At 40.5% G+C, this 25,796-nt stretch overlaps 1 protein-coding gene across 2 annotated transcripts in view; it reads left to right on the forward strand.

Moving 5' to 3' along the window:
• Positions 1–25,796, forward strand: part of LOC126162333 (activating signal cointegrator 1 complex subunit 1) — an 84,886-nt gene that overhangs the window by 17,551 nt on the left and 41,539 nt on the right. For both annotated transcript variants that reach the window (XM_049918764.1, XM_049918765.1), the window contains exons 2-4: positions 9,726–9,816; positions 14,172–14,281; positions 15,652–15,803. In XM_049918764.1, the coding sequence (XP_049774721.1) occupies positions 9,726–9,816; positions 14,172–14,281; positions 15,652–15,803 (353 nt within the window). The remainder of the gene's footprint in view (positions 1–9,725; positions 9,817–14,171; positions 14,282–15,651; positions 15,804–25,796) is intronic.

Here is a 25,796-nt window from a genome sequence, read left to right on the forward strand (position 1 = left end):
ATCATCAACATCATCATAAACACTATCATCACACTTAATATTATTCTCAACACCAAATTCATTTCCATCTTCACACACTTCTTCAAATACACCAACAACTTCAACACTATGATCATTCTGTTCTACCACATCATATTTTCCCTGTTTATTGCTTACTGAAATTTTATCTGCAATAACACTGTCATCCTCACTTTCATCCTCACTTTCATTTCTAAGTACATGATCATCAGCTTCCATACATACAACACCAATATCAGTTCTTTCACTCATTCCACAATCACTCAACATTTTCACTAAACCATACTCATCAGATCTGTTCTCATCACTATCAGTAACTACTACTACATTACTACTATCAAAGAAATTTGTCAAAATGTTTTCCTGTATTTTAAATTCAGATTATCTTTGCCTACTTTGTTTTCGGATAGAAAAAAAATTCCCTATCAAAATTTATTTTATTCACTTCAGGTTGTCTTTTGGATACATAGTTTTGGTAAGTCCTGTTTGTTCTACCCTTTCCCCTTCTGAAATCACCACAATGTGCCTGATTATAATTACCATTTCTATTTGCCTCACTCCGCCAGGCTCCGAAAGAGGCAGGACTTAGTTTCTCAGAACATTCCTTCTGTTATCAAAATTGTTACCATTATTTCCTTGACCTTGTCCCCACTGCCTACTTCTTGCTTCAAAATTTCTGGTCTCTGCCTATCATTTCTTTCCCCATCTCTTCTGTCATCATTTCTGAATCTATTGTTCCCTTGGTATTCTTCCCTTCTTCATTTCTAAAATCTCCCCTCCTATCCCTATGTTTGAAATGATCATTGAAAGCTCTGTTGTTTCTATTTCTACTGTCATCTTGCCTTTCATTCCTTTCCCAGACTAGGTCTAATTTGTCTATATATCTTAAAAATTCCTCAGTAGTGTCATCAGGCCCATAGACCAGACTCCACTGTACACTCTGTGGCAGATGTCTCTTCAAGGCGTCAATTTGTATCATCTCATCTAATAGCTTACCAGAATGCACTAATGTTTTTAACTGCTGTTCACAAAATGTTTTCATTCGACCACTACCTTGCCTGAAATTTGGACCATTTAAGAACTCAGCCTTGATTCTGGCTTGTCTAGTTTCCAACCAAAATTTATTCATAAAGGCATGTTCAGCTTCAGAAAAAGACATGTCAGGTTTGATTGTCTGGTTAGCTCATGAGAGAGCCTCACTGTCCAAGAATTTTTTAATGAATTTAATTTTTAAATTGTCACTCATATTACTTTCAAAATTGTCTTTAATTTGAAATATAAAGTCGACAGGATGTATATTCCCTTCCCCTGAAAAGGTTTTTATATTAATATTATTCCAAAATTGATTGTTGTTGCTGAAAGATTTCTAATTCAGTAAAATTGTCCTTCACAATTTTGCCAAAGTTTTGAATGCTTTTATCAGTTTTGGTAAATTTTTTCACCACGTCTTCGTTAAACTTTTTTAATTGTTGAAATTCTGAGGTTGAAAATTCTTCGCAACTATTGTCTTTTCTTTCTACGGAATCTAACCTTTCTTCATAATTCTGCTGTTCTTGTTTTAAGGTAGAAATTTCTCCCTCTATAACTGACTTGTTTTTGGTATTTTTGTCTACTTGTACCCAACATGTTTCTAAGCTATCTTTTGTTTCAAGAATTTTGTTCCCAAGTCCATTTATCTTCTTTTCAATAGAGTCGAGCGACTTTTTCTGTTCCTCCATTAGTTGAACTAATATATCTAAGACACACACACACTTGACTCAAACCCATGAAAAGGTGACCAAACCCTTATAATATTGTGGTCGCTGTTAAGTTCATCATTGGTTGGTGTGCAAATTGCCTCATTATCATTCATTTCCTCCCCACTAACATTTGTACCATTCTGATTGTTAGCTTCAACTTTCCTATTGTCCTCCATTTCAACAAAGCCAGCAAAAAGAATTTTCAAACAAGTAAAAAAAAATTAAACAAAATTTTTCACTTACAGCACTTTTTCTCTACATCTACATCTACATTTATACTCCGCAAGCCACCCAATGGTGTGTGGCGGAGGGCACTTTACGTGCCACTGTCATTACCTCCCTTTCCTGTTCCAGTCGCGTGTGGTTTGCGGGAAGAACGACTGTCTGAAAGCCTCCGTGTGCGCTCTAATCTCTCTAATTTTACATTCGTGATCTGCTCGGGAGGTATAAGTAGTGGGAAGCAATATATTCGATACCTCATCCAGAAACGCACCCTCTCGAAACCTGGCGAGCAAGCTACACCGCGATGCATAGCGCCTCTCTTGCAGAGTCTGCCACTTGAGTTTGTTAAACATCTCCGTAACGCTATCACGGTTACCAAATAACCCTGTGACGAAACGCGCCGCTCTTCTTTGGATCTTCTCTATCTCCTCCGTCAACCCGATCTGGTACGGATCCCACACTGATGAGCAATACTCAAGTATAGGTCGAATGAGTGTTTTGTAAGCCACCTCCTTTGTTGATGGACTACATTTTCTGAGGACTCTCCCAAATGAATTTCAACCTGGTACCCGCCTTAGCAACAATTAATTTTATATGATCATTCCACTTCAAATTGTTCCGCACGTATACTCCCAGATATTTTACAGAAGTAACTGCTACCAGTGTTTGTTCCGCTATCATATAATCATACAATAAAGGATCCTTCTTTCTATGTATTCGCAATACATTACATTTGTCTATGTTAAGGGTCAGTTGCCACTCCCTGCATCAAGTGCCTATCCGCTGCAGATCTTCCTGCATTTCACTACAATTTTCTAATGCTGCAACTTCTCTGTATACTACAGCATCATCCGCGAAAAGCCGCATGGAACTTCCGACACTATCTACTAGGTCATTTATATATATTGTGAAAAGCAATGGTCCCATAACACTCCCCTGTGGCACGCCAGAGGTTACTTTAACGTCTGTAGACGTCTCTCCATTGATAACAACATGCTGTGTTCTGTTTGCTAAAAACTCTTCTCCTCTCAGTCCACCTCCTTTGTTGTTGGTCACTACATCCTTTGTATTGTAATCCAGCCGTTTACCATCTTGATGTTTTTTGCATAACATTCAAATGTGATATGGGTTTTTCTGAAACAAAAATGTAAGATTAAATACAGCTCCATATACCACTTGAAAAGTTTCTATCATAAAAAAGCTACTATTAATTTATATTGTTATAAATTATAACTGGGTGTACTCATCGTCAGTGTCTTGATCTGCCGCTGCAAGTTGTCCTGTGGTACATGTTGTCTGCTTTACTTGTCTGTTAAGTCAAAATAAGCAATACTTACAATTTTTTGTTTCAGATAACTTTATTTTAACTAAAAAAAGACGTACATGTTACGTGCACAAACTCATCTAAAACTATGACCACCTCTGCTAACATGACTGCCCCTATATATGTGATACCAAACAATCCTCATCCTTGGTATTGTTAAAAAAGGGCTCTTTAACAAAATTACAATTAAAGCTCTCATTTTAAAACCAATTCAACAATTACAATAGCTCTTATAGAATGAATACAAAATTGAATTTTCAAGTATATAGTAACTTAACCGTGTATAAATGCTCAGATATGTGGTGTTAACAATCCTCTTTCTATTCTTATTAATTACAAAAGGTTTCATGGTTCGGGAATGTTCCTACCAATTACAGGACCTACACCCTTCAATACAATTATAATATAGTAACTGGTTTCTTTGTATCCATTCCACAAGTACATGTTTACCTACACCCCTAGGTGAGAAATTATGTGTGTGGTCAAAAAATACATGTTTTTTTAAAATTGGTTTCAATGGATTGTTACATTTCACACTATAGCCTTCAATGGAAGTAATTATCCCAACAGCCTTGTTCAAAAGCAGGTTTCCCAGGCCATCACATCGAATTCTAGTGCTGCTGATCTCTCCAAAAACAGCTTTGGAGCACATCACTTGCCATCCAGTATTATCCTGGTCTTGAATCTATTAATCAGCTAATTCGACAAGGCCATGACTTCCTAAAATCATGTCCTGAAATAAGATCCATTCTGTCTGAGATATTGTTCACCACACCTAGAATAGGCTTTCATTGCTCTCCCATCTCCGCAATATCCTTGTCAGACCCTATGCTCCTTCTGCATCCATCTCCCTACCCTACGGCTCCTACCCCTGTGACCATCCTCACTGCAAGACTTGCCCTATGTCCTATGCACTTTCCTACCACCACTTATTCCAGCCCTGTAACTGGCAAAACATATACTGTCAAAGGGAGAGCCACCTGTGAAATGACACTTCATATACCAGCTGTTATGTAAACACTGTTTGGCTTTTTACATTGGCATGACTATCACCCAGTTATCAGTCAGGATGAATGAGCATAGGCAGATGGTGTATACAGGCAACACACAATATCCTGCTGCAGAACATGCTCTACAACATGACAGTCATGACCTCAGCACCTATTTTGCCACATGCGCCATCTGGATACTTCCCCCAGACACCAGTTTCTCAGAACTCTGCAGGTGGGAACTAGAGTTACAACATGTCCCTGGTTCTCACCACCCACCTGGCCTTAATTTATGTTAATTTCTTCTGTCTCAGCATTTCTTCACAGTAACTACTCTTCACTCCATTTTTGTTTTGATTTTCTGACCTATTTTTCACCTACCCACCTCCCACCTCTGTTACCTACAATGCAGTTAGCTTTTCACTCTTATTAACTCATGCACAATGTTTTAGTAGTATTCTCTGTTTTGCTTATTACTCTGTCTTCCACCTTTAAACTCTAAGGTTTTCAAATCTTGTCTGGTGCACTCCCCAGCAATCCTCTTCATCCCGTCTGTTAAGTTTCCCTTGAATTTTCCGAACTGTACCCCTTTCCCTGAACCTCTCTAGTCATTTTCCTTCACCTCTCTTCCTCCTTTTCAACTGTTCTGCCAGAAGGAGATGCCACTGGCTCCGAAATCTTGTAAAATTTGAACCCTTTGTGTGTGTGTGCCCCTTCCACTGCTTGGCCAAACGACAAATAGTTATCCACATAGTATTTTTAAAGGTATATTACTTTATACCTAAACAGCAAGAATATTTCTGTAGTATATGCAAAGTACATCTTTCCATGTTATTGTTATAGACGTGAATGCCACCTTCTTGATTCAACAACCTTAAATAATGTCCTTGAATGGTTAAATCCTGGGCATCTGAGTTATGCTTTGTAATATTCACAAAAAATTATTCATAAAACTGGATATTAAAAATCTGTAATTGTAGAAGAACAACAGAGTGATAGTGAGAATCTTGTTGGATAGCAAGAAAAACATGCCATACAAGTATTTGTCAAAATTGGAGATATGTGGATTAAACTGTAATAAAGTCATATCCAGTTGACAAGGAAGTGACAGAAAAGATTCAGGACATTATTTCAGCACTGTTCTGTAAATGTTTGTAACCATCCTAATTTCCCATGAACAGTGCAACAACTGAAAAACTCAATGGTATATCCATGTGATTTCTAAAGTAACATTTTCCTGTCTCACTCACCAATATTAAATATGCAGTCAGTGATTGCCAGAAATGGGGCAGAATTCTCTAATGAATAAAAAAAGACTGTACCCAGATTGCAGGAGGGGTCCACATGTGTTGAATGGACACCTATGACCCAAGGTCTAGTTTAGATGGGTATATAACAATTTGTTTTTGAGTTAGTGGAAAGAAAATGTTAGGTTTGGTGACATAAAAATGTGTAGTGTAACTTGAGGTGTGGGTTAGCTTGAGATGTGGCAATTTGGTTTGAGATAGTAAAGAAAATTAATGCAGAATGTTGCAAAAAAACTATAATTTTTGCTACGGAGGGCATTTTTTTCAATGAGTGAGCTACATCCACAATTTTGGTGATGTTATTGGTCAAAGATGTTGAGTGGAACATCAGTATTTCCACAACTGAAAAACAAGTGACAAGTAATCTGTGAGACATCTGGTAAGAAAGGCAAAGACCCACTCAGAATGTGCATTAAGAGCATTAAGTGTGCACTAAAAAAGTGAAACATTCAGTTATCACTTAAAAAATACTTCTGGCAAAAATTAATTAAGATCTGGTATTGCTCTGAAGATTGCTTCTTCTGTGTCCAGAGACTGCAAATAAAATCTGCTGTAATATAATGCAGAAACCAAATACTCTCTTATGTGGTTTTGATGAGACTACCAATTACCTTGTAAAATAAATCTGCTAATTGTGTAATTTGTCCCTTGTCATATGTAATAAGTTGCTCTTACTGTCAGGCTACTTCCTCCAATCTTTCACAGCAACAAAATTTGTTCCTATCTTTAAAAAAAAAACTGAAAAGAGTGATGTTAAGAACTACAGGTCCAACTGAGTGATCTTCACTGTTTACCAGTGGCTATTTGACATCCGCTGTTGGACAAAGGACTCCTCTAGGCTTTCCCATTCATTGCGATCTTTATTTGTATGTACACATGTTAGTTGTGCATGTTTCTAATATCATCTGTCCAACTCTCATTTTCTTGTTATCCTGATGTCTTCATATCTTTTGGAATACAGTAAATAATTTCCTTGGTCTGTCTATTGTGCCATCTGTTCCCCTGGCTACAGGTCCTGCCGGTCTCAGTTCAATTTTTATTACAGTCTTATTTATGCTTCCAGTTATCTATTTTATGATAGATTTGTTTATCTTTTCTCTTGTAGTAATTACAAAAATCCTTATCTCTGTTGTTCACTGAACAATGATTGTTTTTGACTGGTTCTCACTTAAGAAGTTTGTGTCTCCCTGCTATTGTTCAAAACTGTTGACAGTCACTGATAGCAAACTCCCATTTTTCAGAGATAGTGGGAACTTAGTTCTGAAAACTACTTAGTTTGCCAAACACGGTTCTTAAAATTCTGATTGGAAAGCTACAGTATTATGATATCCCACTTGCATGGGCGGGGTGTTACCTCCATCATAGAAGGCAGTGGGGTCACATTTACTTAGTGTCCTCACAAATAATGCTATATTTGGAATGAGAAATGTAAGATATGGAGTCCTAAAACGTTTGCTATTGGCTTGCACCTGTTCTTAATAGCCTTCAAGTAACCTTAAAGATCTGTTCAAGTGCTGTTTTGTTTGTTAATGACACTAACATGCTACTCAAGGTCCCAAACTCAACCATGTCAGACAGAAGACTGATGATTGTTGAACAGGTGAACAGTGGTCTTTCACTAAGCATTCTAACCCTTAATCTCACAAAGATTAAAATTAATAAATTATGAGACAGATTTGATGGCTCGTGCTTACCCTCAGAAGTGAAATGTGTAGTATTGTTGATAGACACATATAGGAATGAGTGTGGGGTTGTAGATGTAGGAACCTGCAAGATCCTAGTGCCGTTGCCTTCCTCCAACCTGCTGTGAACTGTAGAGTGTGTATTTTTGTCATGTGAATGACTGTTATGGGCACTTGTACAATGTGATTTCTGATTTGTTTTGTTATGGCTGAAGAGAAGTGACATGGTGAAATTTGGTTCTGGCACATAGCTTACTCCTCTTGAATAACACCAAGATCACCAGTGAGCTTAATGTCACCATCCGAGAGACAGTTTATCTCACCAGTGTCACATGCCTTCAGTTCATGAAGCACTGCAGAATTTGGATTTTAATTTAATTTTGAGTACAAACATAATGAAGTAGCTTGAACAGATTGGTCTCCTCAATACCAATCTGCATGGATTTCGGAAGCATTGACGATGTGAAACCCAACTTGCACTTTTCTCACATGACATACTGAAAGCTTTGGATCAAGGCAACCAAGTAGATGCACTAGTTCTTGATTTGAGGAAAGCATTTGACATAGTACATCACCTATACCTATTGTCAAAAGTACGATAATGTGGGAAGGTATCAAGGACTTTTTAGCAGGGAGGACACAGCATGTCACCTTGGGTGGATAGTCATTGTCAGATGTAGAAGTAACTTCAGGTGTGCCCCAGGGAAGTGTGTTGGGACCTTTGCTGTTCTTGTTGTATATTAATGACCTTGCAGACAATATTAATAGTGAAACCAGGCATTTTGCAAATGATACAGTTGTCTATAATGAATTATTATCTGAAAGAATCAGCATAAATATTCAGTCAGATCTTGATAAGATATCAAAGTGATGCAAAGATTGACAGATTGCTTTAAATCTTCAAAAATGTAAAATTGTGTACTTTACAAAATGAAAAAACATAGTATCCTACGCATATAATATCAGTGAGTCACTGTTGGAATCAGCCGACTCTTACAAACACCTGGGTGTAGGTGTAACACGTAGGGATGTTAAATGGAATGATCACATAGGTTCAGTTTTGGGTAAAGCAGGTGGTAGACCGATTTATTGGTAGAATACTGGGGAAGTGCAATCAATCTACAAAGGAGATTGCTTACAAATCACTCATTTGACAGATTCTACAATATTGCTCAAGTGTGTGCGACCCATACCAGATAGGACTAACAGGGGATACTGAAGGTATACGGAGAAGGACAGCATGAATGGTCACAGGTTTGTTTAATCTGTGGAAGAGTGTCACAGAGATACTGAAGGAACTGAACTGGAAGACTCTTGAAGATAGATGTGAATTATCCTGAGGAAGTCTATTAACAAAGTATCAAGAACCAGCTTTAAATGATTACTCTAAGAATATACTAAAACTCCCACATATCACTCACATAGGGATCGTGATATTGAGATTAGAATAATTAATGCACTCACAGAGGCATTCAAACAATCATTCTTCCTGCACTCCATACGTGAATGGAACAGAAAGAAATCCTAGTAACTGATACTACAGGACATACCTTCTGTCACACACTTTGCGGTGGTTTGCAGAGTATAGCTGTAGATGGAGATATAATGCAAGACACTGATGCAGATACTGGTGATTAGGAACTTTTCACCACCACCTCTCCTCCCCTAGCCGACCAAATACTGACAGTGCATTCGTGCGTGCTTTAGCAGCCTCAGCTACGGATATGGGTTTTTACTCTTTCCTGTTTCCCATTTGTTTATAAGTACTAGCTAATTTGAAAGAATCATTATCTTCTGTTAATAATAATTGTAGCCTCCTGTGTAAGATGGTTGATGGCCTTTGTTTCCTAAATCCTTTTATAACTGTTATGTTACTATTATGCATTCTATTTAGGAGTGAAAGGGACCACTCATCAAAAACAGAAGCGATGAGTCATTGGCAGGGAAACACAAAAAGAGAAAGAAAACATGATAGCTCACAGAGTAAACCCTGTGCACACACAAACACACACACACACACACACACACACACACACACAAAAGCGCTCATGCATGTAAGAACATGTGCTCGCCTGTACTCCTACATAGTGGCAACTGGACGATGAGTTTGTGTGCAACGAGCACTATGTAAGGACACGCCAACATGTGCATGGTCACGTGTGTGTGTGTGTGTGTGTGTGTGTGTGTGTGTGTGTGTGTTTCCTTTCTTTCATTCATTTTTGTGTGTCCTGTCAACAACTCAACACTTCTGCTTTTTTGCTGAGTAGTCTCCTGTACTTTTAAGGTATTCACATTATATCAGAACTATCCTACTACAAATCCCTTAATTCTATTTCTTCCACTCTTTTTCATATATGTCTCAAGTACAACTTCCCCAAGTTGTATTTCCTCTTCTCAAAAATATATACTGTATTCAAGCAAAGTAATGTGTTTGTTGTTTACAGATTCTGAATGTACAGTTGATGATCCATGCGATGAATTTGAAATTGAAACAACAGATGGTGGCAGGTTTAGGACATCATTCCGAGTACCAAGGTAAAAATAAAATTTTTAATTATTTAATCTTAATATTAAGACATAAAGTTGTGGGTGTATGTGTTATCAATTATTTTAACTATGCTTGCTATTAGGTATTACACTATTTGTGCAAGTAATGTCAACTATACCATGCTCAGTCATTCGGTGTCTGTCCAATAAGGTTTGTAAATAAATTAACTGACATAATTAGTAAGAAATTAACACTAAGGCAGCTGTTGTGGATTTAAAAATAAATTGCTTTCAACAATGGAAGAGAATGAGAAAATCTTGTAAAGATATTTTATTTGTTGTGTATTGATTAGTGTTTGACCTTCTGATGGTTACATTTACTCCTGGTTATTTATTTATTTATTTTTACAATATTTATTTGTGTAAGAGAGGTAAATGACTATCCTGCCACATGGAGACAGAAATATGTATTAGCTGTACTTTCTATACTTATAATTTCTGTGTCATAAGACCCGTTTATTGGAGCTGATCACTGAACTGATTTTCACATTTAAGGGCAGAAGCCTGTTCAGTTGGAGGAGTATAAAAACAGAAGAGAAACTAAAGATTGGGGGGGGGGGGGGGGGGAGGGGAACTTCCATTGGTCCATTGGCACAGTGGTGATGTAGACGCTCAACTTGCATTTAAGAGCACAGCCATTCAAAGTCCCAATCTGCCATCTAGATTTAATTTTTACATGTTTTCCCTAAATTGCTGAAGCCAAATGCCATGATGGTTTCCTATGAAGAGGACATGGCCAGCTTCTTTCCCTAACCCATACTTGTGCTCTCTGATGACCACGTCATCTTTGGGGCATTAATCTTAATATTCCTTCCTCCTACTTTACCGTTGATGGCACATGAGTTTACTGAAAGTGGTAGATTTCCAGCAATGAAAAGTTTTCTTTGCAGTTAATATTTTTACAATATTTAATGTAGTATGGCATGAGATCTCCTTGACTGTTTGGAATTACAATATTGACAAATCCTGTAACAACTCACAATCTCACTGAACAAATAATTTATTTAGCTGTAATTGGATTGAGCTGAAGCCTGTATTCAGGCATGGCATACATTTCTTGTGGAAATTGTATATAGTTTTTCTCATTGCTGTAACACGTTCTTTTCTAAAACAATAGTTACATAATACCTTCTGCACACCATGTTCGTTCATGGTACAGACTGCCTCACAGATAGTGCTCAGAATGCAGACAAGTGTGTCTATAATTTTATTGAAAAGAAACTAACTCTGCATGAAGAACATTATGCAATTTCTACCAAAAAACTTCTAAATGTACCTCTGAAACAGGCTGTGGATTCTCATGTTCCTCTTGTTCCCCTAATTCAGCATTAAGTTTAAGTAAATTACTGTTTCAGTCTTATTTGGAACATTTCAGGTGCAGATGTTCCAAGGTGATCTACATCTGCACATACTCCACAAGGCATGGCAGAGGGTACTACTAGTCATTTTCTTTCCGGTTCCACTAGTAAATAGAGTGAGGGGAGAATGACTGACTCTGTGCCTCCATATGAGCCTTAATTTCTTGTATCTTTATTTTCGTGATCCTTATTTGAAATGCATGTTGGCGGCGGTCAGCTTCAAATGCCGGTTCTCAAAATGTTCCTTGAAAAGAAAGTCACCTTCTCTGCAGTGATTCTCATTTGAATTTCCGAAGTATCCCCGTAACACTTGCCTGTTGTTGGAAGCTACCGGTAATAAATGTAGCAGCTCACCTTTCAATTGCTTTGATGTCTTCCTATAATCCCAAACACTCAAACAGTACTCAAGAATAGGTAACACCAGCATCCTATATGTGGTTTCCATCTTTCCTTCATAGATAAACCACACTTTCCCAAAATTTTCCCAATAAATCAAAGTCAATCATTTGTCTTCCCTACCACAAACCTCACACGCTCGTTCCATTTCAAATCGCTTTGCAGTGTTATGCCCAGATACTTTAGCAACGTGACTGTTTCAGGCAGGACATTACTCATGCTGTATCTGAAGATTATGGGATTGCTTTTCCTACTCATCTACATTAACTTACATTGTTTCACATTTAGAGCTAGCTGCCATTCATCACACCAACTAGAAATTTTGTCTAAGTCATCCTGTATCCTGTTAAAGTCACTCAACTTCATCACCTTCCCATACACCACAGCATCATCGGCAAACAACCATAGACTGCTGCCTACCCTGTCTGCCAGATCATTTATGTATACAGAAAATAATAGCAGATCTATCACACTTCCTTGGGGCACTTCTGACAATAGCCTTGTTTCCATCAAGTAAAACATTTTGGGTTCTATTACTTAAGAACTCTTTGAGCCACTCATATATCTGGGAACAAATTCAATACGCTTTTACTTGTGTTAAAAATCTGCAGTAGGTCACCGTGTCAGATGCTTTTCAGAAATCTAGAAATACAGAATCTTGCTGTTGCCCTTCTTTCATCGTTCACAGTCTATTATGTAAGGAAAGTGCGTGCTGAGTTTCGCACAAGCAATGCTTACTAAAATCATGCTTGTTTGTGAACATAAGATTCTCAGTCTCAAGGAAGTTTATTATATTTGATCTGAGAATATGCATAAGTAGTTCTGCAGTAAATCTATATTAAGGATATTTATCTGGAATTTTGCGGGTATGTTGTTTTACCTTTCTTATATGTACGAGGGATTCACAATAAATCCAAGATAAGTAAGGTAGCAATGCTGAAGAGTACTCTTTGTAATACTGAGTTGGGATTTCATGCAGACCTGGAAACTTATTTGTTTTTAACTCTTTAAGTTGTTTCTCTATGCCAGGGATGTCTATTACTATGTCGTCCATATGGGAGTCTGTTTGACAGTCAAATGATGGGTACGTTTGTACAATTCTTCTGCATGAATGATTCCTTAAACACGAAATTTAACTGCCACACCTGACTGCTCAATGGGTGACTGGATGGAAGACTTAGACCTGATTAGTGATTTTACGAAGGTCCAGGGTTTTCTCAGGGTCTCAGCAAGATCTTTTGCTAAGGTATGTTGGTGGCAGTAGTTGTAGTTGTAGTTTTCAAAGATGCACAAATCTCTGCTAATCTTTGCCACATTTTCTGAATTTCATTGTTAAACCATGGTGGTTCTTTTCTGTCCTTAATCCTTTTACTAGGCACTTAGATTTCCAGACCACAACTACAATATGTTTAAACTTTGCCCATAATTCTTCTATATCTACGTTAGTAAAAGTAAATGATGTCAGTTCAATCTAAATGAGATGGATGAGATGGTAACAACTGCTTATTTGCTCTCCCTACCAGAAACGGTCTCTGAGCCTTCTTGACTGATTATTAACTTTTGTAATCATAGTCACTGTGATGACATCATGATTACTAATTTCCATATCTATACTGATGCCGTCTATAACATCTGGTCTGTTGCTAGCTACAAGATATAAGATACTTCCATTGCGCATGGGCTCCTAAACTAGCTACTCAAGACAGTTTTCTGAATAGTGTTTAAAAGTACTTTGTTAGACTATCTATACCTCCTGCAATGAATCCATAGACATTCCAGTCTATACTCGGTAGGTTAAAATTGCTTCCAACTAGTATTGTATTATATAGATATTTACGTGCTACTGGTCATAGACTTTCTTTGAATCACTGCACCACAGATCACCTGAATTTACAGTTACAGATGAAAACTATTAAACTGAAAAAAAGAAAAATCATGCATGAAATTTAAGAAATATCCTACTAGGAACACACAAAAAGCAAAATACATAACTCATCACTCTGGAGTTGTGAACAGGCAATTGCTGTGGGCCTGACTGGTGCATGGCATCAGTCATGGGAGGATTTTAATTTTGACCATCATCAGTAAAACTGTATATTTGTTCAGAGTTTCTCAGTAGCTGTTTAAACAGTTAGTTGCCATGTTTCAAGCAACCAACCATGTATAGCTCAATGTATCAATGTTAATTTTACAATTCACAATTTTTTCTCATTATTTTCAGTAGTTGCAAATGAATTACATCCTTGAGGGCATTGTTATTAATTATGTAACATTAAAATTGTGTATGTAGTTACGTAAAATTTCCTTTCACCCTCCATTCCATGTTGAGTGTGCTACATCACATTGTATTATTATGATGAAACATTGTGACAGTGCCATTGTGACATTACCATTTTCATCTAGTTAATTATATTGGATTGGCCACTTGAATTAATGTGCTGCTGCAGCACATAAATTTTCACTTTCTAAGGAACAAATTGTCTTATTAATTACTGTGGCTGTCAGTCAACTGTGTGCACAGTGTTAAAATTTTGTGTAACAATATTTATTTTTCATTTTGTTTATTATTGTGCTTATTTTATGTTTTAGGGTGTACTTTCCCTATGTCATTGGCTCCAAAGGAGCTACTAGAAAACGTCTCGAGACTGAAACAAAAACAAACATATGGGTGCCAAAACAAGGAATGGATGGTGATATTGGTAAGGAAAGCTTCTTTTCAAAACTTATTCTTATCTTGTTCAGCAGACTCCTCACCAGAGACATGGCTGATTGTAGGAAGTTATCAAAATAAAGAAAATGTTATGTTCTGCATCAGAATACCTCTGTGATGTAATAATAATTGGTGTGTTGTAACTGTTGTTAGATATTAGAATGAAGAATGTTATCAGAGTAATTTTGGTGATGTACCATTCATTCTTCCACACACTGGGCTAGATGTACTTTACACAAATAACAAAACATCTGTGAATTAATGAGGGAGTAGTATGTTGGAATGCAATGAACAGAGCTAGCATATTTAAGAGTATAAGACTGTGGCTGTGTGAACAGGATTAGTGCCCAAGACAGAGATGTTCTACATGATTCATAAAAAGAAACAGACACATCAGAGGGAGAGAAAAGAGAGATGAAATGGGAAAATTAAGTGAGAAGAAATTTCATAATGCAGGGGAAATGAAGTAAGTGGAACTTAAAGGATACAAGAGAATGTACAAGCAGTGTACAAGTAGTGCGATACTACTATGAAGGTTTTCCATTGAGAAATATTATGTGATTAACTCACAACTCAGTGCATTGTATGATTCGACTGAACCAAGAGTTCAAAATCTTCATATCGTTACTGCTGTAGGTGTTGATTAAATGGTGCCAAAGAGAAGTGGGAGTGATTTCATAATATAGTTTTTTGCTGTGGTAAAACATTCATATTTCATGCATTCTTATAAATGTGAACCATGGCCTTATTACTTATTCCATTAAAGCAGAAAAGCAGGAGGCTGGTATTTTGATATGAGGCTGTCCTGTTGTAGCCAGCAAATCCCTGTTTCCCACGAAGAGAGTGCTAACTTTTATTCGTTGTATAGGCTTGAAAGGGGAGCTCAAAAAGACAGTCACTGGTAAGAGACAGTAACTGTCTGTCATATTTTTACAAAGAAACAAGTGTTGAAGTTCAGTATCTATCAGTTGGTTTTTTTCTTTCATGATAAAGATCCAGCTCATTAACCCTTAAGTTAAGGGTGTTAGGTACAACATGCTGCAAAGTTATTGAGGCCCTCTCTGTAACCTGGAACTTGCATCACATGAATTCTCCCATAATAAAAAAATCAAATAATTGTTGTTTGTTTATTATTTCATTTCATAAATTCAGTGCTTCTTGGTTATAATTAACTCGGAAAATCCTGTTTGTGTTCAGTGCTGTCAGTTTATGTCTGATTCTTGGTACCAGTTTTCTTGCAAAATTCTGAACTGCAAAACAGAGTCTCCGCTGACCATTTGGGTTTTAGGGAGTTTAGTACATATATCAGTAATAATTTGCTACATTTCAAACTCTGTTTCTCATTGTTTTTCATTTCAGTGATAACAGGAAGTGACAAAAAAGGCGTTGCAGCAGCCAGGAGAAGAATTAACCTTATTGTTATGTCAGCACGACAGAAGCAGCCATTTACACATTTCATTTCCATTCCAATTACAGGGAATTCAATTATAGAAGGCTTTACCAAGTTTAGGGTAAGCTGCTAATACATCATTTACCAATACTAATCATAAAACACTATATGATATTAAGTTACATAAAAACCTTTGCTGTATCTTGTGAAACTTGTGTTGCTCTTGAGTTTGGTCTGTCCCTTGCTACCAGAGAGGAGACTGTTAAAGTACATTGATGATAATACTTGTTGTATCCCTGACATTCAGTAAACCACATATAGTTCCAGGTCATGTCAAGTGGCAAGCACCTTGAGGAACTTGACCAATCCTGAGTGTGCCTGTGGTTGGCAAACATAGGGATCAAGGACTGTTCAATATCTCCAGTTTTTTATAACTATAAGTTGTGGGCATGTTTGAGTGACCACTGTGTGGAACAACAAAGCTGTTGCAGGGAACAGGGACCTTGGCTCAACTGCTGAGGGCATCTTGTATTACATATGATTTGTACTAACAAAGAGATAGAGGGGCTGGCCAGTACTTACCTCAGCTCAGTACAGCCGATAGATACACACAAAACAAAACCGAAAATTTATGTTCCTAGCTTTCGGAACAAATGTTCCTTCATCAGGGAGGAGAGAGGGGAAAGAAAGGGAAGAAGGGAAAGGAGATTCAGTTACTCACAACCCAGGTTATGAAGCAACAGGGAAAGGAAAATAGGGAGGGTAGCAAGGATGGAGGCATGGTTGTCAGAGGGAAGCCAAAGATATTCTACTGTAAGTACTGTGCCAGCTTCAAACCAAAGAGGATGCATACAGAAGTAAAGAGGTATATAGTATAAAGATAAACACATCTATGCAGGATGAAAAGATGCGTGAATGGCTAAGAGGAAAGGGAAAGAGGAGAAGACTGAAGAGTAAATGGGAGTGAGGTTGTTTAACGTAGGTTCAGTCCAGGGGGATGGCGGGATGAAAGGATGTGTTGGAGTGCAAGTTCCCATCTCCGCAGTTCAGAGGGGCTGGTGTTGGGTGGGAGAAGCCAAATGGCACATACGGTGTAGCAGGTTCCTAGGTCCCTAGAATTATGCTGGAGGGCATGCTCCGCTACTGGGTATTGGGCATCTCCTAGGCGGACAGTTCGTCTGTGTCCGTTCATGCGCTCAGCCAGTTTAGTTGTTGTCATGCCGATGTAAAAGGCTGTGCAGTGCAGGCATGTCAGTTGATAAATGACATGTGTAGTTTCACATGTGGCCCTGCCTTGAATTGTGTACGTTTTACCAGTAGCGGGGCTGGAGTAAGTGGTTGTGGGGGGATGCATGGGGCAGGTTTTGCAGCGGGGTCGGTTACAGGGGTAGGAACCTTTGGGTAGAGAAGGTAGTCTGGGAATGTTGTAGGGTTTAACAAGGATGTTACGGAGGTTAGGGGGCCGACGAAAGGAAACTCTGGGTGGTGTGGGGAGAATTTTGTCAAGGGATGATCTCATTTCAGGGGTTGACTTGAGAAAATCATATCCCTGGCGGAGTAATTTGTTGATGTTTTCGAGGCCAGGATAATATTGGGTGACAAGGGGGATGCTTCTGTGTGGTCTGGGGGTAGGAACATTGTTGTTGGACAGGGAGGAATGTATTGCTCGAGAGATCTGTTTGTGGACAAGGTCTGCAGGATAGTTGCGGGAGAGGAAAGCACTGGTCAGGTTATTGGTGTAATTGTTGAGGGATTCGTCACTGGAGCAGATACGTTTGCCACGAATACCTAGGCTGTAGGGAAGGGAGCGTTTGATGTGGAATAGATGGCAGCTATCAAAGTGAAGGTACTGTTGTTTGTTTGTGGGTTTGATATGGACAGAGGTGTGGATGTGAGCTTCAACAAGATAAAGGTCAACATCCAGGAAGGTGGCTTGGGTTTTGGAGAAGGACCAGGTGAAATTCAGATTTGAAAAGGAGTTGAGGTTATGGAGGAAATTAAGGAGTGTTTCTTCACCATGAGTCCAGACCACAAAGATGTCATCTATAAACCTATACCAGGCCAGGGGAAGCAGCTGTTTGGTCTTCAGGAAAGCCTCCTCCATGCGGCCCATGAAGATGTTGGCATAGGATGGAGCCATCCTGGTTCCCATGGCCGTTCCCCTGATTTGTTTGTAGGTCTGGCCTTCAAAAGTGAAGTAATTATGGGTGAGGATGAAGTTGGTAAGTGTGATGAGGAATGAGGTTTTTGGAAGATCTTCGGGTGGGCGTTGGGAGAGGTAGTGCTCAAGGGCAGAGAGACCATGGGTATGTGGGATGTTTGTGTAAAGGGATGTAGCATCTATGGTGACAAGAAAGGTTTCAGGTGGGAGAGGAGTGGGAATGGATTTGAGGCGTTCTAGGAAATGGTTTGTGTCTTTGATGTAGGATGGGAGTCTGCGGGTGATAGGTTGGAGGTGCTGGTCTACCAGAGCTGAGATACGTTCGGTTGGGGCTTTGAAGCCTGATACAATGGGACGGCCAGGATGGTTCTCTTTGTGGATTTTGGGTAATAGGTAGAAGGTAGGGGTACGTGGCTCAGGTGGAGTGAGTAATTCTATGGAAGCCGTTGTGAGGCCTTGTGAGGGACCTTGGATTCTTAGGATTTTTTGCAGCTCAGTCTGGATGGAGGGAATGGGATCCTGGGTAACAGCTTTGTAGGTTGAGGTGTCGGAGAGTTGACGCAGTCCTTCTGCCACATACTCCACACGGTCAAGTACGACAGTTGTGGAGCCTTTATCCGCCGGGAGGATGACAATAGAGCAGTCTATTTTCAGCTCCTTAATGGCACGGGATTCAGCTGGGGTGATGTTGGGGGTTGTTGGGATGTTCTTCAAGAAGGACTGGGAGGCAACACTGGATGTGAGGAATTCCTGAAATGTCTGCAAGGGATGGTTTTGGGGGAGGGGAGGAGGATCCCTTTGAGAAGGCAGTCGGAACTGTTCTAGACAGGGTTCAACACTGGGTCTAGTATTTGGGGGCTGTGTTTGGGTAGTGAAGTGGTATTTCCAGTTGAGGTTCCGGGTGAATGAGAGGAGATCTTTAACCAGGGCAGTGTGGTTGAATTTAGGCGTGGGGCTAAAGGTTAAGCCTTTTGACAGAACAGATGTCTCTGGAGGAGAGAGGGATCTGGATGAGAGGTTTAGGACTGAATTGGGACTGGCGATATGTGGCATTTGACTGTGGTTATAGTTGAGATTTGGTCTGTGTGGGGTATGTGCTGGGATGGGGAGATTGAGTAGGGTGGCTAGGCTAGGTTTGTTGGCTATGAGGGGGGTTTGTTGAAACTACACATGTCATTTATCAACTGACATGCCTGCACTGCACAGCCTTTTACATCGGCATGACAACAACTAAACTGGCTGAGCGCATGAACGGACACAGACGAACTGTCCGCCTAGGAGATGCCCAATACCCAGTAGCGGAGCATGCCCTCCAGCATAATTCTAGGGACCTAGGATCCTGCTACACCGTATGTGCCATTTGGCTTCTCCCACCCAACACCAGTCCCTCTGAACTGCGGAGATGGGAACTTGCACTCCAACACATCCTTTCATCCCGCCATCCCCCTGGACTGAACCTACGTTAAACAACCTCACTCCCATTTACTCTTCAGTCTTCTCCTCTTTCCCTTTCCTCTTAGCCATTCACGCATCTTTTCATCCTGCATAGATGTGTTTATCTTTATACTATATACCTCTTTACTTCTGTATGCATCCTCTTTGGTTTGAAGCTGGCACATTACTTACAGTAGAATATCTTTGGCTTCCCTCTGACAACCATGCCTCCATCCTTGCTACCCTCCCTATTTTCCTTTCCCTGTTGCTTCATAACCTGAGTTGTGAGTAACTGAATCTCCTTTCCCTTCTTCCCTTTCTTTCCCCTCTCTCCTCCCTGATGAAGGAACATTTGTTCCGAAAGCTAGGAACATAAATTTTCGGTTTTGTTTTGTGTGTATCTATCGGCTGTACTGAGCTGAGGTAAGTACTGGCCAGCCCCTCTATCTCTTTGTTAGTATTTGTTTCACATCTCTATATGAGATTTTCCATTAATCATATGATTTGTACTGTCATTTCAATTTGGCGACAAAGCAAAAATCCCTGTTTCCTATGACACACACAATTCCACAGTCTACAGTGGTCACTTGATCATGTTAATAAGAATTAGGGTTATAGAAGACTGGCAGAATGAGTGTGGTACCTGTCACACTTCATTTGTAGAAAGCTTGTCTCCATAAAACAAGACTTTGTCTAAATCAACCTTTAATCTACAGCTACAGCTGGAGATACATCTACATCTAAATATATACTCCATAAGAGACCATATGGTGCATGGCAGAGGGTACATTGGTATCACCACTAACCATTCCCTTTTCTGTTCCACTCACAAATGGAGTGAGGGAAAAATGACTATTTATCCTCATTAGATCACAATAATCAACTTGGAAAGATGTTTGAGAGACTTCTATGTTACAATGTAAAACTGCAAATACACTCCTGGAAATTGAAATAAGAACACCGTGAATTCATTGTCCCAGGAAGGGGAAACTTTATTGACACATTCCTGGGGTCAGATACATCACATGATCACACTGACAGAACCACAGGCACATAGACACAGGCAACAGAGCATGCACAATGTCGGCACTAGTACAGTGTATATCCACCTTTCGCAGCAATGCAGGCTGCTATTCGCCCATGGAGACGATCGTAGAGATGCTGGATGTAGTCCTGTGGAACGGCTTGCCATGCCATTTCCACCTGGCGCCTCAGTTGGACCAGCGTTCGTGCTGGACGTGCAGATCGCGTGAGACGACGCTTCATCCAGTCCCAAACATGCTCAATGGGGGACAGATCCGGAGATCTTGCTGGCCAGGGTAGTTGACTTACACCTTCTAGAGCACGTTGGGTGGCACGGGATACATGCGGACGTGCATTGTCCTGTTGGAACAGCAAGTTCCCTTGCCGGTCTAGGAATGGTAGAATGATGGGTTCGATGACGGTTTGGATGTACCGTGCACTATTCAGTGTCCCCTCGACGATCACCAGTGGTGTACGGCCAGTGTAGGAGATCGCTCCCCACACCATGATGCCGGGTGTTGGCCCTGTGTGCCTCGGTCGTATGCAGTCCTGATTGTGGCGCTCACCTGCACGGCGCCAAACACGCATACGACCATCATTGGCACCAAGGCAGAAGCGACTCTCATCGCTGAAGACGACACGTCTCCATTCGTCCCTCCATTCACGCCTGTCGCGACACCACTGGAGGCGGGCTGCACGATGTTGGGGCGTGAGCGGAAGACGGCCTAACGGTGTGCGGGACCGTAGCCCAGTTTCATGGAGACGGTTGCGAATGGTCCTCGCCGATACCCCAGGAGCAACAGTGTCCCTAATTTGCTGGGAAGTGGCGGTGCGGTCCCCTACGGCACTGCGTAGGATCCTACGGTCTTGGCGTGCATCCGTGCGTCGCTGCAGTCCGGTCCCAGGTCGACGGGCACGTGCACCTTCCGCCGACCACTGGCGACAACATCGATGTACTGTGGAGACCTCACGCCCCACGTGTTGAGCAATTCGGTGGTACGTCCACCCGGCCTCCCGCATGCCCACTATACGCCCTCGCTCAAAGTCCGTCAACTGCACATACGGTTCACGTCCACGCTGTCGCGGCATGCTACCAGTGTTAAAGACTGCGATGGAGCTCCGTATGCCACGGCAAACTGGCTGACACTGACGGCGGTGGTGCACAAATGCTGCGCAGCTAGCGCCATTCGACGGCCAACACCGCGGTTCCTGGTGTGTCCGCTGTGCCGTGCGTGTGATCATTGCTTGTACAGCCGTCTTGCAGTGTCCGGAGCAAGTATGGTGGGTCTGACACACCGGTGTCAATGTGTTCTTTTTTCTATTTCCAGGAGTGTAGATAAATGTGAATTATTGTGTAAGGAAATTACATTTTTGGGACATACAGCAGAGGGGTTAAAGCCTTATCCCATGTAGGTGGAAACAGTTTCCTCGGCCAAAGACTAATACAAAACTACACAAATGTTATTGTTGTTTTATAAGCAACTGCAGGAACCTCTGAACCCCTGTATGAATTACTAAAGAAAGGGGTAACATATAACTGGGTGATAGAACAGGAAGTTGCTTTCTAGCAGGTAAAGAGAAAACCACAAAGCCCTCCGATGTAACAGGATCTAGACTTTAACAAAGAATTTGTCAAAACAGATTCAAGTCAGAGCTCAACAAGAGCTGTGTTGAGTCAAGGGGAAATGGCAGCAACTTACCTTCCGCATAAGCATCTAGACATTAAATAAGGTGAAATAGTCATATAGCACAATAGAAAGAGAAATCTGACCGTATTTGTTTGGTCAAAAATTAACGGTAGGCACGGATTGCAAACCACTAACATGGTTAAGTAGTATTTTGGACTCGTTTTCAAGATTGTTGAAATTCATATTAAAGTTGGAAGAATATGACTACCCAGCTTTATACAAAAGAGGTAAAGGATATTGTGTTGTGGATGCCCTCTCGAGGATAAAACTTCTAAGAACAGCTAATAATGAAACAGAAAACAGTAGAATTTACCAGAAGGAAATGGATGCAAGATGGATAATAAAAACAGTTAGGCAGAGTGGCAGTTTGAAATTGCTCCCAAGGGCACAGGTGACGGCAGTACAAGCCACCTGCAAGGGAGGAGATAGGCAGCACCAGAGGGGGCCCGAATGGAATATTCAGACTGAGTGAGAAAATCATTGTTATGTGCATGACATTGAAACACATGGTTGTAGCTGCGCAGAGGCTACTGTTGTTGCAGAAGCTTAGATTTTGTGAGTGCACACATGGGAAAGTTTTGTTTCATTAGTTCACGTGTTTTATGACAGGAATGCATGGGTGTGCTGTCACTGATTGCATGTCTTATAACAGGAAGACAAAGGGAATTGAAATTATGTATCACTAGTTCCCCAAGGATACACAACTTCAATGAGTATGGATGGTGAACTGTTACTGCAAAGATAACATTAATGTGGAAAAAGCCACTGTGTGTTCAGGTTAATTTAAATCATGACCGCCGCAGATGCCATTGACCATACAGTTGGTACAATACTGCAACAAGAGATCAGTGGTGTAACACAGCCACTGTGTTTCTTCTTCCGAGAGTTTACTGATACTCAGCAGAAGTAGTTGACTTTTGATAGAGATATAGAGAGCTCTTGGACATCTATGAGGCAATCCACTATTTCCGGGATGACTTGAAGGATGCCCTCTAATCATTTTCACCAACCACAGCCTCTTGCAGACACAATCAAAAACCCTTCTGTTAACAACACGCCAAGGTACTTTTGCCGCCTCATCCTGGTCTCGCAATTTACCGCCGACATCAGACATGTACGAGGTGTAGAAAATATAGTCACAGACTACCTGTCTTGCTTGGTGGTCACATCTACTCAGCTAGAGCTTGATCTACTCACTGACACACAGGCCATAGATACCAACCTACAACAGCTACTCATTGGACAAGACACTGGGCTATAACTAAAACAGTGTACACTGCCAGGAACCACCAAGCCTGTTTGGTATGATATGTCATGTGAGAGAATACAATCAGTTGTCCCATAATCCTATCATAAAACTGTGTTCAACTTACTGCACAATCTTGCACATTGCAGTGAACATCCCACACTCAAATTAGTCATGGAATGCTTCATCTGGCGCAATGTCAAGCATGATTGCACTGCATGAATGTTCACAATGATTTAGTTGGGCCACTCCCTGAGTCATAGGGTTCAAATTACATCTTATCCATGATGAATTGTATGATGCATTGGGCTGAGCCCACCGCGTTACCAAACATTTCAGCTGATACAGTTGCCCTGGCCTTTGTTTGCAACTGGATTTCCAGATTCAGCTGTCCTACATCGCTGATGACAGACCAAGGCCAGCAATTTGAGTTTGCCATGTTCAATGAACTGTGCCAACTGTACAGGGGCCCTTGTTTGCACATGACTGTTTACCAACCCCAGTCAAATGGCCTAGTGGAATTATGGCACTGCAGACTCAAGGCAGTTTTAATCTGCCACTTGCAGTTGTGGACCGATTCCCTGTCCTGGGTGCTTCTCAGAATTAGGACTGGTCTTAAAAAAGATTTGAATGCCTCACTTGCTGAGGTCTTATATGGTGAGCCACTCTGCCTCCTTGCAGAATTTGTCATTCAAGGTATAGCTATACCAGACGATGACCAACCAGAACTAGCGCAGCGATTACATGAGTATGTATGCAGCATCCTTGTACCACCAACTATCCATCACGTAAAGCCAATCATATTCATTCACAAGGGCTTAAACACCTGTTCCCATGTTATGCTACACACGGATGCCATATAGCCGGCTTTGTACTAACCTGCCACTCCTGCAGTGGCCCATATCACGGGACACCAACAGATTTGACATTATCATCTTGGGAAAGTCCACTATGGTGTCTTTAAGCAGACTGCTGAAGCCCCATGGACTTAAGTTGACTCCCCAGTGGCATGCTCTGCCCTGCATTGGCACCTCCACGGCCAACACCATTCACTTCAGAGTACAACTAAGTAGTTTCTGCTGGAAGATATCAATGTCACTTTATGTAACTCACTTTGTCATCTCTGCCAGTTTCACAAATAGACAGGCAGGCTCCAGTGTAGTCTCTAGGTCAATTGAACATGCCTGCCCTTGTTCATTGGTACAGTGGGTTTAACATCTCACCTCATGACTGATGGAGCCTTCATTGTCACTGTCCCTGTATAAGCCACTCCCATCACTTATGCCGGGAATAACACTGCCTCTGCCGCCGACCCACCAGTCTCTAATCATCAGACTGGGTACGCTGCTCCCTTCTCCATAGCCAATGATGATGTCACGCCTCCTGCTGCCTCGATGGTCACAGACCATTATACTGTCTACACTGCAGTGCCGTCTCCCTCTCCTCATCCTTCGGTGCTCCTCCCACTTCGCACTTTGGCCGCGCACTGTATCCACCAGCGCACATTGCTGATTATGACGTTTCAGTGATTAACACTGACATCCCACCTGTACACACAGCTTTCTTCCACAGGACCACATTATAGAGGGAAGAGGGGCCAGCTCAGTGGGGATGTAACTCCGTGGAGCCGCCGGAACAATATCACTGCCCTGAGGTAGCTCAACTAACCTCTCTGAATCTGCAGTTAGTTCGCTCTGATCAATGTTTGTGACAACATGCTTTGTACTTTGTATGACAATAAAATATATTTGTTGTTGTAGGTAACTACCATCCCGAATACCATACTTCCTACATAATCATTCCTGGAAATATTCTAAGTTGTGTAGTAAATATTTCCTTTGTAGATAGCAGTGTTTTTAATAGATATAAATGTTGGCCACTTCCTGCTGAAGTAAATGCTAAGAAGCAGTAATTTATGTATATAGACCCAGAAGTGGCAATGTTGTCAATAGATGATGCCAAAAGATAGTATGGGAAACTAAGTAATGAGCACTTATTGTGTAAAAGAATTGATCCGAGCCATGGAATATTTAAGCAGATATTTGTTCTTTTGTCTACATACAACCATTATGTGTGAAACCACAATAATGTTGCCTGTTACAGCAGTACCTACAAATTGCACTCAAAAGTGTATTATATTAAATGAAAGTGTGTGAATGCAAATATAGAGTAATGAATAGTTGTTAGTAGTGCCAAAGTATGAAGACCCCACAGTGTCATGTAGAAGTAATAAACCCACTGGTTTAGTTGTTCTGGTCACAGGTAAATTGAAATTTCTGGGTAAGTGTAGAAAATACAGTGCTGAAATATTGTTACAGTCAGAACACATTATTCAGACCGACATAATGAATATTGATATAGTTCCAAAGCTGAATGTGGATGTAGACTGCTGTTTTGTTAAAAGGAATGTAACAGAATTTGCTTTAAATTTACCCACTGAACATGTGGTGAGATTATTGTATGATTTAAATGGAACAAAACATGAAGTTCAAGAGCTGGAAAATGAAATCTTGTATCAGCAAAGGACTGCTTTCAGTGGCTTTTCACTTAGCATTATATGAA

This window comes from Schistocerca cancellata, chromosome 2 (assembly GCF_023864275.1).
Source record: "Schistocerca cancellata isolate TAMUIC-IGC-003103 chromosome 2, iqSchCanc2.1, whole genome shotgun sequence".
NCBI classification, from domain to species: Eukaryota; Metazoa; Arthropoda; class Insecta; order Orthoptera; family Acrididae; genus Schistocerca; species Schistocerca cancellata.